Source organism: Homalodisca vitripennis, chromosome 1 (genome assembly GCF_021130785.1).
Source record: "Homalodisca vitripennis isolate AUS2020 chromosome 1, UT_GWSS_2.1, whole genome shotgun sequence".
In the NCBI taxonomy this organism is placed as follows: Eukaryota; Metazoa; Arthropoda; class Insecta; order Hemiptera; family Cicadellidae; genus Homalodisca; species Homalodisca vitripennis.
In genome coordinates, this window is record NC_060207.1 from 77,572,240 (window position 1) to 77,589,966 (window position 17,727).

The 17,727-nt window shown below is 34.2% G+C and overlaps 1 protein-coding gene across 2 annotated transcripts in view; it reads left to right on the plus strand.

Annotated features, from left to right (window-relative positions):
• LOC124365200 (zinc finger protein 723-like) overlaps nt 1-17,727 on the plus strand; it is a 49,418-nt gene that overhangs the window by 18,478 nt on the left and 13,213 nt on the right. Inside the window, exons 5-6 of one of the 2 annotated variants that reach the window (XM_046821161.1) lie at nt 4,112-4,425; nt 13,274-13,384. In XM_046821161.1, the coding sequence (XP_046677117.1) occupies nt 4,112-4,425; nt 13,274-13,384 (425 nt within the window). The remainder of the gene's footprint in view (nt 1-4,111; nt 4,426-13,273; nt 13,385-17,727) is intronic. The other variant, XM_046821166.1, reaches the window with a different exon arrangement.

The window sequence follows — 17,727 nt, forward strand, 5'->3', positions numbered from 1 at the left end:
CAGATGAAGAACATGCACTAGATGTTTTGCAAACATTTATTGAAGACCCACATACATCGCTCAGAAAAGCTGCACAGCAACATGATATGCACCCTATGTCTGTGAGTAAGATTTTGAAAATTAATAAATACAAACCATTTAAAGTTCATTTAGTCCAACAGTTAAGTGAGGATGATTACGACAGAAGAGTTGAGTTTTGTGAACTTGTGATGCGCAAATGTGATGACAATAGAGATTTTCTGACCAACATACTATTTTCTGATGAGGCAACTTTTTTCCTAAATGGCAATGTTAACAGGCACAATTGCCGTTACTGGGCTAGTGAAAACCCACATTGGATTACTGAGTCCCATTCACAGCAACCACAAAAACTGAACGTATGGTGTGGAATTTTAGGTAACAAAATTGTTGGACCCTTTTTCATCAATGGAAATTTAAATGCCGAACTTTACTACAATATGCTCCAAAATGAAATAATCCCAGCTATTCAAATTGCATCAGGAGAATACTTTGATAATGTATGGTTTCAGCAGGATGGTGCTCCACCCCATTATGGGAGACAGGTAAGAGAGTATTTGGATTTAAGGTTTCCTCATAAATGGATTGGCCGAAGAGGAGAAATCGAATGGCCTCCAAGATCTCCGGATTTGTCACCAATCGATTATTTCCTATGGGGTCATTTAAAATCCAATGTTTATAGAAGAAAGCCTCATAATTTGGAAGACCTAAGAAACAGGATTATAGAGGAGATTGCTGTGATAACTGAAGAAATGTTAGGCAACTCTGTCAAATCATTTTACACAAGATTGGCTCATTGTCAAACCGTAGAAGGAACACAGTTCGAACAATTGCTTTGACACCAAATGCAGGTAAAACGTTTGTTTTAAGACTTTTCTAACAGCATACATTATTTTTTATTTGTAATAAGAAATCAATAACATAAGTATTTCCATAATTGTACTGTAATAAAAACTGGCAAATTTGTGCTAATAGAACCAGCTTAAAATGAAATTTTTGTTTTATTTAATTGAACATTTAAAAAAATGCTAAAAAATTAGTGTAACACATTTTGTGGCAAGAACCATGTTAAAATTACATTGTTGAACATCAGTAAATTTTCAATACTAAAAATGCTCTATTTTCTGACAGAATAATTCCTTTGAGATGCGGTTTGTGGCATTCAATTCAGTAAGCTATTACCTTTAAAATTATGTATCACAAGGTATAGGCTTCCATTAAGAATATTCACGATACCCTCGGCAGGACGTCCCCCGTTGGTGTGACATAACAAAACATTGTTCCAAAAAGTAGATGCCCAATCTCTATCACGATTGTAAGAGGTTTCAAATTTATATTTAAATTATTAAAGGATATATTTGGGTGTTTCCAGACATAATATACACTCTGTATATACATAATATGGCTCATATATTTTGGAAACGTAGGCATGAATACATACCAACGTTCTTATATGTATATATAACACATTTGAGTGAATTTTATAAAATTTGTAAATATATTATTCAATAAATGGCAATTTTTTACTCTAAATTAAATTATTTTGAAATATGTAATCATATATATTTACTGTTTTAATTTAGGGGTAGTTTTAAGGGTAGAAAAGCTTAAGAATATGTAATCATTTTCGAGAGTGTGGAATAATATTTAAATTCTTTTCATTTTATCAAAACAATTTTTTAACAATTTTTTATCAAGAGGTAGATTTCAAGGGTTGAAAGGGGGTTAAAAATTTGATAATTATTATAGAGAATATAAAATATTACTTACTCTATACTTACATCTTTTTATGTCATAACAAAGTATTTTTTTGTGATTTTTTTCAATTTAGGGGTTGTTTGCAAGGGTTGTAAGATTTTCAAGGGGTTGAAAATGATTTTAATATGAGGTAATTGTGTTAGAAAACACTTTAAAATTTCACCACTTACTATTAAACATGTTTTGTAGCGATAAAATGGCTCAATGTCGATTTTTCCATTAAGGGGTTGTTTACACCCCTTAAAAATAATAGGCGGAGTTCAGATCATTTTCACTTTTGAAGTTAAGGGGTTAAGATGAGCCTAATTCCAAAATTTCATGCAAATCGGTTCACAGTAAAAAAATTCGGAGGTAAGACCGTATTTTTCGCTTCAATGACTGCACTACAAAGGAGCCCGTGTCAGTAATGAAGAGAAACAAGAGCAACAGGATTTTGGCCTTGGATATGTTATTGTAAAAAAACTCATGACAATAGGTAATTATTTGAATAAAGGGTTTCATATCTTTACAGACAACTTTTTGGCATCAATACCATTGGCAGAGAAATTGTATAATCTTGGAATTTATTACACCTCAACCATTAGAATGAATAGGAAAGGGATCCCTGATGGTCTCAAATCAAAATTTGCTGTTGGTGTCACAAAATTTTTCAAAAACTGTTACATGCTTTTATGTGGACACTGAGATAAAAAGAGTCAAAAGAAGTAGGTATTATTGCTTTCAACGTCATCAAAAGCAACCACGATTGAAGTGAGGCGGAAAGTGAGACACCAGAGAGAAGAGGAAATCATTCAAAAGCCAGATGTAATACTTGAGTACAACAAGTACATGGGAGGAATTGATGTTTCTGATATGATGGTTTATGCCTATTTTGATGAACGTCGAACAGTCAAGCTATGGAAGAAAGTTGTTTTTAGTATAATGGGAAGAATGATTCTCAACTCTTACATTGTATATAAGGACAATGTGAAACAAGGAAAACCCATGTTGCGTCTAAAATATACCGAGGCAATTGTCTATGAGCTTGGAAATGAGTAGCTGCTTCATAAAAGTGTGATGAATCCTGGTCCTATCAATCAGCCAACAAGACCATTATTTGGAATAAAAAAGTTACCAGGAAGGATGCAAAGACTTATGTAAGGCATGCAGTACAGAAAGGATCAAACGGCGATCAGTGTTTGTTTGCGTGAAGACAAAGGACTGTACCCTGAGTGTATCAAGCATCACACTTGTGAACAATGAACCTGAGTCACATTATGTGCAGTGTAAATATGTAAATATCTTTATTATACTTTTTATTTGAGTAATTTAATATTTATTAACAGTAACTTCACAGTGTAATCCAACAGTATGCATCCAGTGGTCATTCAATAAAAATGGTAAGCCAAATTACTTCACCTTTTTTATAGTTTTATTACTGAATAAAACAATTATTTAGGTAAAAAAAAGTGTTAACTGTGCTTGAATTTCTTCTTTATAAATAATAATAAAGTTAGTAAAGTATTTATGCTAATAATAGTAAGTGTATTAATTTTTCTCTTGAGCATTTCAAACATTACATGTAGGGCAAAATTTGGCGCGGACAACATATTTTATCCACACTTCTTATTTGTTGTGTAAAGATAAAATAAAATATATGGAATTTGTTTAGTTTTAGTTGCTCTTTCCGATGGTAACATCAGAAAAATAATATAAAATTGTTTACATACTAAAATTGTGTGCCAAAGTGAAAAAAATCAAATTTTTTTTATAACAATCCAAATATATAAAAATGTATTTTTTGTATTTATTTATGTTTATTGGTTATTTATCTTCAATACAAAAAAACAAGTAACAAGATATGACCTTAAATAAGGAAATAGTAAGGAATTTACTAAAACTCTGCATTTATGCACTAAAATGCTTAGCACTCTTGGGTATGGCAATGCGCCAGACCTCTTAGCACTAAAAGGGTTAATAACACACTGAGTTTTCCTTCTACAGGGGGGAGGGTGAATAGAGACATTTTCAGACATCATAGGAACTCATACAGCATGCAAGGTTTCGAGCAAGCTTCAGTTCCTGTTACACTGGAGTGTAGCCCATACTATCAACCAGAATTAAATTTGTAATAAACTGAACACAATACTTACTATGAAAAATTTTATTGGCTTAAATGTGTGATAATTAAACTCTAAATTGCAGGTTAATGAAAAGCAGTATTCTAATAATATATTCATAACGTAATTTATTCTGTGACTATTAGCGTACTCTATTTTGCAAAACACTACGTAGACTGAGTTGTAAAATTACTGTAATTTGCTACAATAAACTAGAATGATATCATATGTCACAGAGCCAAGAAGACAGCCAGGCCAACGAGAGTGATTCTGACAATTCTAGCCAAACGAAAAACACAGGAAGCAGCTACCCGCTGTCAGAGGTACAAGAGTTGCTGCGACACCATGGTACAGAGATACGTCTGCAGGCAGTCAATGGCACAGGCAACGGTACCAGTAACTCTAAACTGGCACCAGAGCAGAACGGCTCCAGTCCAGACCACACCACCCACAACGGCAATGGTCAGCACCTGCCCAACTACTACTGTCCCTTGTACGGGGTCGAAGCTGTGCTCAATAACCACACAGCTGGTGCTGGACCAAGTTTCAGGTATTGTATAGCTTGACAACTGACACCTCCAGTACTGATTGCTTCAGAATAATTTAGATTTTGTTGGCCTTTAGTACAGCACTAAACTAACATAAGGAACCTATCTGAAGGCTGAAACTATATTTAAAGCAATGTTTTCCATTCAACGCTACCGTGCAGTTGATGGAGGAGGAAGTTTAGATCTAACATCCATGACAGATGTCTCTCTATATCAAGGTCAATGTATTTCAAGAATTTAACTGTGTGAACAATGTTTGTACACAGTGTGAACCTAAAAGCTTTTAACACTTTGTACCCTGGGCCCTTAATACATGTTTCGGCGTGGCTCCCTGGGGGTTTTATGATGATTTTAAAAAATTCTGTGTTATTACTGTAATTATATTATAAACTCATACTATATATCTTTTTAAAGATAGAGATACATACTTTTTTTTAAATGTATACAAATATAAAGTTTATTTTCAAAATAACATTATTACATAATATTGAATGTTATGTAAAAAATACAAAAAAAGTTTTTGCTACATAGCTTGTTAGTTCAGGTAGTTCGCCTTAGTGTAGTAATTTTTAAAGCACAATGGTCTGAATCAAATACAGGATCTCGCACATTTTCGTTTAGATCGTTCATAAAATCAATATTTGGTCCCAGGTGTGAATCAAAATCATTGTCACTTTCCGACTCGAAGTCAAACCAACAAAATATCGCGAATTGCATCACTTTTGATTTCATCACCCATATTATGTAAACTCAAAAATAATAAGTAAAGAATATAAAAGAAAATCAACGGAAAGTCGAGAAGAAAGAACAAAGCGAGTGTAAATACGAAACAAAACACACGGATAACCTCACATTGCTTGCATTTGCCTTTACTTCATTCAGTAAGAAACTAAAGTTCTGATTATTTTCAAACAGTTGAATTCACATTTAGAATACATTATAATAATATTTGCTTCAGTATTTGTCGGCAAGATTTGTAGAAAACTTAGTAAGACATCACTAAGACTCACGACGATACACAACGTGAAACACTACAAAGCAAACTGACAGTACCGACGATCAGCTGTCTAGACTCGCTTGTAGTACGACGAAAAATATACTTATTTCATTACTAAAACGTGACCCAGGGATCTCAAAACCAACAAATACGAACTTAGACAACCAATGAACATAATCAAAATGTTTGAATCCACAAATAAGATGACTGAGCTAAATAATACAATTAAATAACACAACCCGAGCTATACTCGGGCGCCGGTAGCAGGCGCTGCCGACGCGGCCCGACCTATACTCGGGCTCAGGGTACAAAGTGTTAATGTAAGTTATGTCACCAGTCATGAAAGCCCTTAGTCAGTATTTTGTAAGTTCTTAAACTAAAAATACAGCTAAGACAGATATACATTCTGGAAATATTACTTTAAAATCACAGCATGGTGTATTGTGTCTGGAATCTTATGCTGCATCCCCACTAAGCCGAGTTGCCAACCCGTACAGTATAGCCGATCAGCTTGGTCGAATGGCACTTGTTGTTTTGTACTATGACAAGTTACTGTTGGATCTGTGTTAATAAAAATTGATAAGTCTCTGTACAAATATCCAGGGAGGAAAATATTTTGTACTGCGGCAAGGTACACTTTGGACTGTTTTAATAAAAAAATTGATACAAAAAAAATACATATTTTTCTGATAGTCATGGCAGAGATCTCTATGAAATTGTACAACCACTCGTTTCAGAATCTGATATGTTTGTTAATATCTGTCCTGGAGCTCCAATTACCTACATCATAAAGAATGCTGCTGACATCTGTGCAGACCTGACTGACAAGGATGTGGCTGTTATTAATCGGAGAGGCAAATAATATGAAACTAGGCAGATACATTTTGTCAGAAAAATAAACCAAACCAAATTTATAGTTGTTCCAATGCTTCGAACATATGACCTCTGAAGGACACATATCATTAATAAAGAGATTGTAATTTCAAACAAGAAACTCAAAGAAATAAACAGTTTTGGTGTTACTGACAATACTCAGCTGAGAAAACAGCATTTTACTCACCATGGAATGCACCTAAACAAGATGGGAAATAGATTACTTGCCAGAACAATAGTCCAGGCTATTGGTTCCCTAACATCAAATGTTCCTCCAGGATCATCTGCAGATCCCTGCTTTGGATAATATTGAGAGTAGCCAGCAGACACCCGCACCAGATCACATAAAAATCCCATCTGTGGCTGAGATTAGACAAAGGATTTTGAAGACAACTCCACAGGAGCATACCACCAGTACCCCTTCAACTGTGGACCGTTGTTGCAGTTGCAAGCTTACACTCTTCCCAGGGCAGACTACCAGGCCCATTTCTAGAGAGAATAGTTTGGAAGAATTACAGCAGTCATCCCAGTCGGAGCCAAATATCCAACTCTCTGCAACTGAAAATACCTTCAAAACAAGAGACAAACCAATGGACACCCAGTGAGGATACTCTGTCTGTCTCCCTCCGGTGAAAAGTCTTGGGACTTCCCTGCTGTCCTCAACTCTTGTACCTAAAAGTGTTTCTTCACCTGTACAGCTTTAATACACGAAACACAGACATAATTATTTTTATGCTAAAATTTGTTATTTCCTTACAGTCATGTTACAAGAGATCCTCAAGCTGTAAATAGTAATTTTTTAAAGAAAAACAAACATGTAAAAAGCCTTATTTAGTAGCAATAGTCTATAATATGAAACAAATAAGAATCATAATAACTACATTAACAATTATTTTGCTATTATTATGGTAACAATTGTGTTCAAGGGCTCAGAAACAAAACATTAGTGGAGACATTACATTGTTGGAGACCTCTTTAACTAATGGTCCAAATTTAATTTTCATTTGTTTATCAGAGCATTGGCTTAACCCTGCTGAATTGCCACCATCATTCCCACATGGATTTAGTTGTATCTCAGCCTATTGCAGGAATTTTCATAGTAGAGGTGATTGCCTGATTTTGGTCAATGATCAAGTTCAGTCAACACCATGTGATGTGAGTGGTGTCTGCATAGAATTTAATTTTGAATGCTGTGCAGTTTTTATAAACGAATTGAAAGTTTTAGTATATTTTTGTACCTCTCTACAGCAGGCTATTACAATATGTCTTAAAATCCTGGAAAATTGGTTCTCTTATACATCTAAGTGGCCAAATTATACTGTCACTAGCTTTTTCCCGCGGCTTCACCCACGTAGTACCTACCTATATGAAAAAAAGAAAGGGGGCATAAATGTTTTATATAAAATTAAGAAGTCAGATAAAAAGTTTAAAATATATTTAATATTTTTTTATCCTTGTTAAAAATATTTTTAGCTAGTTGTCAAATGCCTACTTATATTAACAATGGTAACAGCAATAATGGTAAGTAATAAAAAAAATACTTAGAGGAAAGGCGTCTGCAAAATGGATTGCTAAAGAAAGGTCCTTAAAACTTAACTACAACATAAATTACAATTTTAATAATATTGAAAGGAAAATACTGTAAATAGATTTACACTTGCTATATTTTATATATTAAACCTGACATTTCGAGCACTTATCACAGGTGGTCACAGACAAACTGAGGTATTGGTCGTGTTTTAAATCGTTTATATAAGTTTAGTTGCATACTTATTTAAAGCAAAATTTTATATTTTACAGTATAAATGTATAAAAACAAAAATTTAGTTTTTGTTCATATTTTTGTGTGTAAGCTCTGCTTTCATACTGGCAGAGATTAACTCAGTAAAGAAATCACTAAAAAAATAAAATTATCATTTAAACAGACATTTACCTTGAATCAAGTTTTTTTTTACTTTTTGGGTCCAAAGGAAAAGTCTGAGCGGGAAAGTAATTCCAGCAAGTTCTTCTTCTTACCAAGGTGCACACTTTTTACTGCGTTTTTCGATAATAATCATATAAATATAATTACAGAAAGGCATGAAAACATCCATTCAGACCACAGATAATGAAAATACCTATAATTACATGAAAGAAAGATCCTTCCTCTGGTTTGATGCTAACAAATTAAAAGAGTAAACTATGAAAAAACTGAGGAGATTGTCTTTAGTTTGAGCTCAAAAGTGGACAGTAAATCTGTAAAACTGCTGGGCATAAATCTGGATTCTAAGCTTGATTGGTGGGTTCACATAAACTCTCTTTGTTCTCGCTTATCGAGGGTTATTTTTCTATTGAAAAAATTAAAGTCCTGTACAAGCAAAAATCTAGTTATGAATGCTTACTTTGCTTTTTTTAATGCTCACATTACTTATGGCACTCTCTTGTGGGGCAACTCTGCTGGTGCAAAATTAGTTTTTAAGACTCAAAGAAGGGCATTACGAGTTATTGCAGGTATTGGTGAGAGAGATTCTTGTAGGCCTGTCTTTGTTGATCTAGGTATTCTTACCCTTCCATGTATATTTATTTTGCAAAGCCTAATTTTCCTCAAAGAAAATCTTAATTTGTATAAATTTAGAAGTTATGTCCATAACTATAGTACTAGATCTCAGAACTTCATAGACCTCAAATACTTTAGATTAAGTAAAACTCAGAACAGCTACATGTACATTAGTGTAAAACTTTTTAACCTACTACCACCAGATGCAGTTATCTCTACTTTAAGGAATTTCAGAAGTTGTCTTGTGAAATGGCTGAAGCAGAAGGCTTTCTATTCAGTAGAAGAAATACTTTTACATGATTTAAGTGACCTTAAATTTTAATAATGCTATGTTTTAATTTTTAACAATTATTATTTATTGTTTTTATTGTTATCTGTTTTTGTTATTGCTATTATTAATTTATTATTATTTATTTTAGCATTAAGTTTTAATTAATACTATATTTTGACAATATTTTAATTGTATATTTATTTGCATTTCTCTATAGAGATGGTGTTCTTGACTGTTGATTTAATAGTACATTATTGTAAACCTTATCTGACTTTGTCAATGCATGTAACATATGTGGGACGACAATAAATGATTCTTGATTCTTGATACCGAGGAGTGATACTTGACTCGACGTATTTTCAGATTTTTCATTTCTTTAACTCATCTTTAAAAGTTTTGGCATAATAAGTTGCCCGCCATTATCTTTTTATTTTCATTAGCAATGTAAACAGATGTTTCAGAAAGTTTGTCGAATTATAGCTGTCAACAGCTGTTTAGTGCCAGTTTAATTTGAATTATGAAACGTTATTACGTTTCATTCTTATCATAACATTTGAATTGTAAACAAACTAATTTTTCAATTTGAATTAGACTTTTATTTGGTGAAATGAATGTGTTATGGGTGGTAAAAAGCACTATAAATGTTAATTCAGACCAAAAGCTATACCTGTTCCAAATTTCAGCACAATCCGTATAGCAGTTTCAGCGTGATTCGAGGACAAACATTCAAACTTTCGCATTTATAATATTAGGGGGATAGTTGACAAATAAATTTAATATTATTTTTATATAAATACAAATAACAAATCTGTCAAAACTATGCTGAACATCCTTTGATAACGTAATTTTTATCACTTGAACAACAACTCTACACGAGGTCATAACTGCTTAGATAATGTTTTTATTAACTGTCATATAAAATATTCTTTGTCATGCAATGCAGTTTTTATTATTTTCTCAGGCCATAATGCAATTTTAATGAATCTGACAAATATCAGGACACTGTATGTGTTAAATTTGACTCCAACTTTGAAAGAGTCTCTTTTTCAAAAAAATGCCATAAATGGATTAGTCATTAGATTAGCTATCATCAGACTAGTTTCATGTAATTGGCTAAATCTGATCTTTCATTGTATTTTAGGTAAATATAGTGCAGAGTTAGTATTTGAAGTGATTTTTTCTATTTTAGTTAATAATATCAAATTCCTACAAAAAATTAAAATAGTTAAGTTTAGTAAACAATTATGCACAGTAAAAATGTCAATGGTGGTTTAACAATGAATTGTCTTCCATGAGGGATAGGCTTTTCTTTTTAAAGTCACTGACTGGAGATACTACCAGCAATGAGCTTCAGCAACTTATTAAGACTTTACAAAGAGAATATAGACAGGCAATAATTGATACTAAATTGTTGTATAATCTTAAACTTAAAGTGTAATAATAAGTGTAAGGCAGCATGGAAATAATAAGTAATAACATAGAGTATGGTAGTAGAGTAACAAGTGGTATACCTTCTGGTAACTTTAATGATTTGTGTATACATTCTGTGAAAAATATTAAACAACATTAAATGTATGTCTAACCAAACTTTGAGCACTGAAGAACTTGTTCAAAAACATTTCATTCCATCTATCTCTTTTACTTGGAAATATATATATCCCAATGATGTAATAAATGCTGCTAAGCATCGAGTAACTTCAGTAGCTGTGGTATTTTTGATATGTCAATTTTTCTTATAAAACAGGTGATGACAGCTTTAGCCGAACCTTTCTCATACTGTTTGAACTTCTGTCTATTGACATAGTTTTCCCAAATAAACTTGAAATAGCTTGTATTTGTCCTATTTATAAGGAGCCCAAGAACGGGCCAAATAGTTACCGCCCAGTATCTGTTATACCAATACTGTCAAAATTATTTGAAATTTTTGTACATGATCAAATTAGCATCTTTTTGGAAACTAATGGCTTCTTGAGTATGTCACAATTTGGCTTTATGTCAGGAAAAAGCACTTGATGCAGGACAGCCTTGGTAAATTTGTGCTGAATGCTTTTGAAAACAAAGACTTTGCTCAGGCCACTCTCTGTGACTTGATCAAGTCGTTTGATTGTGTAATTCACAATGACTTCCTTATGGATTTAAAATATTATATTTTAAGTAAGAATGTTGTTAGGTTTTTTGAATCATACTTAAGTAATCATAGACAGAAAGTATTTGTTGATGTAGAATGGTTAAGAGAGCTTTTAGTTGAGTATTGTGTTCCTCAAGGCTCTGTTCTCGGACCACTTTAATTTGTGGTAGCAATCAATGACTTAATTTTCTCAGTCAATTCCAAAACAATATTATATGCTACGAAACAACAATTTTTAAATAGTAGTAATGACCTAAATGAATTGAAACAAATTTCACTAGAATCCATTCAATAATCACCATTGTGATTTCATTTCAGTGGATTTTTGTCAAATGAAAACAAGACACAGCATATAATTTTTAGCCTGAGACAGGTCAATTACAATATTTATTCTAATATTGAATTGTTGGATTATGTGAACTTGTTGTGTGTTTGTGTAGATGGTCATTTATTATGGGGACCCCACATTGATCACATATCAGCTAAGCTCTCTAGGATTGTTTATCTTCTAAGATGTCTCACATGTTGTGTGCCCACTGATCATCTCAAAACGGCTTCTTTGCTTTCTTTCATTCAGCGCTCAGATATGGCCTAATTCTATGGGGAAACTGCAGCAGGATATCAGAAATTTTTACTATTCAAAAAAGAAATCCATTAGAATTACAGCACGTTGTGAACCATTACCTCACTGTAGACCAAATGTTATTCTTTGACGTTTGTTTTTGACGATGGAAGGATTGTGAAGGAAACAGGATTTTTCCTGACATTTGCCATTGTTTAGTGATAGAAAAAATCAGTAACACTGCTTTCAAAATCTGCAATCTGATCTCTTCTTCAGGTAATAAACTTGGTTAAAATAAACAAATCATACCAGAGCGTCAATATCAAGTGATATTGACTTCCTCAGTGCTACTTTGTTACATACAAACGGTAATATGAAAACATTCTCACCTTAGTACATGCTTGGGTATCCAGTCACTGTTGAACTGGTTTACAGACAGAACTATCAAGTGATATTGACTTCCTCAGTGCTACTTTGTTACATACAAACTGTAATATGAAAAGATTCTCACCTTAGTACATGCTTGGGTATCCAGTCACTGTTGAACTGGTTTACAGACAGAACTATCAAGTGATATTGACTTCCTCAGTGCTACTTTGTTACATACAAACGGTAATATGAAAACATTTTCACCTTAGTACATGCTTGGGTATCCAGTCACTGTTGAACTGGTTTACAGACAGAACTATCAAGTGATATTGACTTCCTCAGTGCTACTTTGTTACATACAAACTGTAATATGAAAAGATTCTCACCTTAGTACATGCTTGGGTATCCAGTCACTGTTGAACTGGTTTACAGACAGAACTATCAAGTGATATTGACTTCCTCAGTGCTACTTTGTTACATACAAACTGTAATATGAAAAGATTCTCACCTTAGTACATGCTTGGGTATCCAGTCACTGTTGAACTGGATCACAGACAAAACTATCAAGTGATATTGACTTCCTCAGTGCTACTTTGTTACATACAAACGGTAATATGAAAACATTTTCACCTTAGTACATGCTTGGGTATCCAGTCACTGTTGAACTGGATCACAGACAAAACTATCAAGTGATATTGACTTCCTCAGTGCTACTTTGTTACATACAAACGGTAATATGAAAACATTCTCACCTTAGTACATGCTTGGGTATCCAGTCACTGTTGGACTGGATCACAGACAGAACTATCAAGTAATATTGACTTCCTCAGTGCTACTTTGTTACATAAAAAACTTAATGAAATGGGAATGAATAATTGAGCACTGTTCTGGATTGTGTATTTTTATGATAATTTATATGTATGATTACTTCAGTAAAGTATGTTGTAATAATAAGTACATGATATCATACACTCTTAATTCACGTTTCTTATTTGTTTGTCTTGTTTTGTCATAAAGTACATTTGTATAATCCTTTTTATTTATTTTAATCCTTGTCTTAAATTTTTATTCATTTGGTTTTTATTAAGTGTTGGTAAAAATTTTGTATTGGCAGCACTGGCAGTGTGTCCCTGCCTCAGCTCGCCCCTCGCTTGCCCATCACTGCTGCCTCTCTTAGTTCTCTGTTGCATCGCAAAGGTGAACTGCGGCCAGAACTTCTGATGAGGTCAGTTTTGGGTTCAAGCACTTGGTTTTTTCACTATGATGGACTCATTACAATATTGTTGCTTCTTTTTAACCCTCCTGCTGCCTATTCAAAACTGTCATGTTTCTTTCTACCATGAAATTAACCATAAAATGAAGTTTTAACTCCGTTAAATATGTTATGTACATATTTCCAAAAATCTCAATAATTCTAAATTTGTATTCAAAATCTCCAGTAAAACCAATTGCTTCATATAAACCGTGTACAAAATAGTTGCAAAGGTAGCAACTGGTCACTAGCTGTGATTTTACATGAAGGCTTGAAACACTATCAATAATTCAAACTATTGTACTGATATATTACCCCACTTCGACAACTGAATAATACTTAAGTACAAAAACCTGTTTGTATCGCGGTTACTACCACTCTCCCGCTTTATGTGTACCACTTTTTTAGTGCCGAAACGTTTGGTCGACTGATTTTATTGTCCAATGCATTGTTACGTGTTTTTTTTTTTTGGTAGGGGCGGAAGTTTGCCACGGCTCAGGAGTAAAACTAACCAAGATAAACTGACTACACTGGTGGAGGTAACCTTACATCAACCAGCGTCAGATGGAGCTCACGAACTATGTCGATCTTCATTCACAATTTCACAAACCACATGGCGTAAAATACAATGTTTTGAGTTTAATCAGTTCTTGATTCAAGAAGCTATCAAATCGTGTCTTGATTTTATAAGTTCTTGAAAATGGAAAAATTGTTTTTGAAATTTTCCGGTTCTCAGGAAAACTCCGGCTTATTCCCGGTTCGTTAAATTTCTGGCGTATTCCCGGTTGGGTGGCCACCCTGATTAAATACACCTCGTCGCAATATGGAACAAGATAAATATTTCAAACTAATCACAACACTACCACACGATGAAGAATAATAAAGAGGTACGTTGTAGAAGCGCACTCGTGACAATCGAGAAAGCAGTAATACACGCCACGGATATGATTGGTTATGGCTCTGTAGCAGACACAAAACTGATAAGCAGGTGGTCGGAGTTAGACAAAGGGCACTCCCCCTCCCCATGCCGCAGAGTGAAGGTCGTTTATAACTACTTCCGTGGCAACCACAATAACACGGGAGCGTGCACCAGCCATTTTGAAAGCCTTTTGTGAACTAAAATTAACTCTCCAAGGGACATAATCTATGACATCGGATATAACTGTATTAGGCATTTTGGTCAAAGTTTACAATTCTAATATATCCAAAATGTTTGTCTCTCCTTACGTTAAAGGGTGGACAGCTCTCTTAGATCAGAATAAGGAGGATATAATACTAATATTAGGAATGTTGACAGGACATGCCCCCTTAAGGAAACATCTAATGAAGGTAGGCCTTAGCCAGACTAACGAATGTAGGCTCTGTGGAGAAGAGGAGGAATCAGCAGAGCACATTTGGTTAGATTCTCCTGCCATCTTAGAAACTCAGAAAAGATACCTGGGAGCATATCTCCTCAGCCCCAAGGATATCACAGAACAGGAGCCCTCAAGTCTGATTGGTTTTTGCAAAAGCCTTGGACTTTGAGAACACAAAATTAAAGTAAGGGAGGCGCAAAGGTCCTTTTAGGACTAAGCGCGGGGACAAACTGTCCTTTCCCCTCAGGAAGGAATAAAAAAAGAAAAAAGTGCCATCGTGTGGTACTGCCCTGCTGCTCACGTCTGCCATGGCTAGTGTCTCCTAGAATGTTCTCCTTATGTACAACACAAACATTAAAATTTTTTGTCCTCACCCAATCTAGCGCCCTCCACTAACCACTCGTCTCACGGGTGAGGCCTCGGTTGGTCTATGAATACACGTTCCGATTGTCATAAAATTACATAGGTTAGAATAGAGGAAGTGATGTTATGTTATGTTTTGATATCACGGTCATATCCAAATCTCAACTTAACTGAGCTTATATCAGCAAAAAATGGTGCAAGTTTGGTTCCGACTGTAAAAATCACTAGTCTAAACAGGCGCAAGAGCTCTCGCGAGCGCTGCCAGAACCAGTGTCGAATAGTTGTTTACAAGAACTGGAGAACAGTGTCGGCTATTAAAATTTAAATTATAAACATTACGGAGTCATCACTGCCGTGTGTGAACAGACTTCGGCTTGACTCCCGAACAACCAGCGATACAACTGTTGCAAGTGCTAGCGTGAGTAAAATTACTTATCTTGTTCTCATTATGGTATAGTAGTTATGCAAATTCTCTCGGATCTTTACTTGCCAGTTAACTATTTACCGGAACAACTTCTCCGCACATGTGACGATCGTTCGGACAATTTGAACTGTTCAAATCAAATAGTCCAACGTGCATGAGGATCTTTTGTTATGTTGTTTGGTAGTCCTTGACTATAATCTAACGATGCTGATGCGTTCTTCATGTATCGGCAGTTATTACTGGGATATATTCAGAGCCACGATACTTTCGCGGGACTTCAACCAGGGCGACCACCAACGATGAGAACATATAAAAGTGTGCATTATGCATGAATTTCGGACTCCGGAAAACATGTGTGGATATGCGTGAATTTTTATAATGTCCCGGGAAATTTTACTAGGGATGGATCGTTTCCGATACTCAATACTGTGGCTCTTTTCATTCGATTCCGATACCATCAGAAGTGCTTAACTATGCTTGGAAGATCACAATTTTACAACATTACTGATATGGAGAAGCTAAATTTCAAATCCAAAAATAAGTCTTGCTAAAACATTTTTGTACTATCCGCATGAAAAAATGTAGATATATAACCAATGTAACAAACAACTGTAAGTTAACAAATAATATTTTAGTTATTATTAGTATTTTTATATTAATTTTGACACATTGTCAAGAGTGTGCATTGTATTCGTGGACAAAAACGATCGGCAGTACGCTTATTACCGATTGGTGAAACATGTTTTTGTAGTTCTTTGTGTATAAAACTATTTAGAAATATATAGCAACAGAATAGCGTGATTTATAAATAATATTTTTTGAAGTTCGTTTTGCTGTGTCTATATTTACGTGTCTGCTGATTCTGTTGCCGGACTTTAGCTCCTCAACAGTAACCAGACAATCGCTAATTTGTATTTTATCGTACCTGTACTTTGCGTAGTAATTAAATATATTCTATATAAATATACATTTTTACGTCAATGTAATATATTCTGGAAGCTCATTTTATAACCTACCATTTCTATTACTTAAAAGGAGAAATGACTTGAAATTTGAAATATATTCATTTCCCTGAATCTCTGCAAAGTCCTTTGAAGTAACGTGGTAGGCTTTCCCCTCCCCCACAAAAGATAGTTTAAGTAGAGTTCAGATGAAAGTATTTGGTTTATTTGTTGATTTATTTTGTTGTACTGAACCAACTTTTTGTACCGGTGAAATCATTGTCTTGTACCGAAAATTCCTCCACCCCTAGACCTCTGACCCGCAATACTGGACTGCAGATTGCCCCATGGTAGTGCTGTGTTGGTATTTATTTGTCATCTTTGTATTTCCGAATTGGATACATGTATTGTCTAAACATCAAAGAAAGGAAGTTATTAGGTATACACAATGTTATGTCAATACATCGAAAGACACAGAGATAAAAACTAATGAGCTTAAAATAGATGATGGCAATAAATCGTCACTGAATTCCTTGCATATTGCTAGCGACGAAATGCTAGAGCACCGCCGCTTTATAGCATATCTTGCAATACTGCTAGTGACGATAAACCGTCATCGTTGCACTTTGCATAAGAGTTAAATACAGTACTAAAGTTGTCTATTTGGTTTGAAATTAGACTAGATAATCAGAAATTTTCGACCCGGAAAATCCCATGAATTTGAAAAGAGGTTTTGAGTGGCCATCCTGTTAATTTTAACAGTAAAATTCTTTTAGAGAACAGTTTTTTAAATAGTTTTTTTTTTAATTTTTATCAATAAATATGTTAATTTCAAGTTAAATGCCCTGTTTTATATTTTTTCTTTTGTCTTTTATAATTTAGTTATTATAAAATTAGCTTTGAACTTAAAGAAACAAAAAATTTTACTTGTCTTGTTGTTATAGGAAAGTTAACGGATTTATTAGTAGTGTGTGAAGGGTTAAAATAGCCTGCACCAAAATAGTTAGATAGTGGATGGTGCATCTCAAATCCCCCTCTACACCCCGCACTCAACATCGTTGTCAGAGTTTTACATATATGACAAATAAACAAACATAACCAGTTGTTGTCAGGGACAAATAAACGTGTCTTTGTTGTCATTCCTCTGTTTTACAGATAACTTCTATTACAGACAACTTCTAAATTAAACATGCATTAGTACCCATAGCCAGTCATAGCAGGAACAGCTGGTGG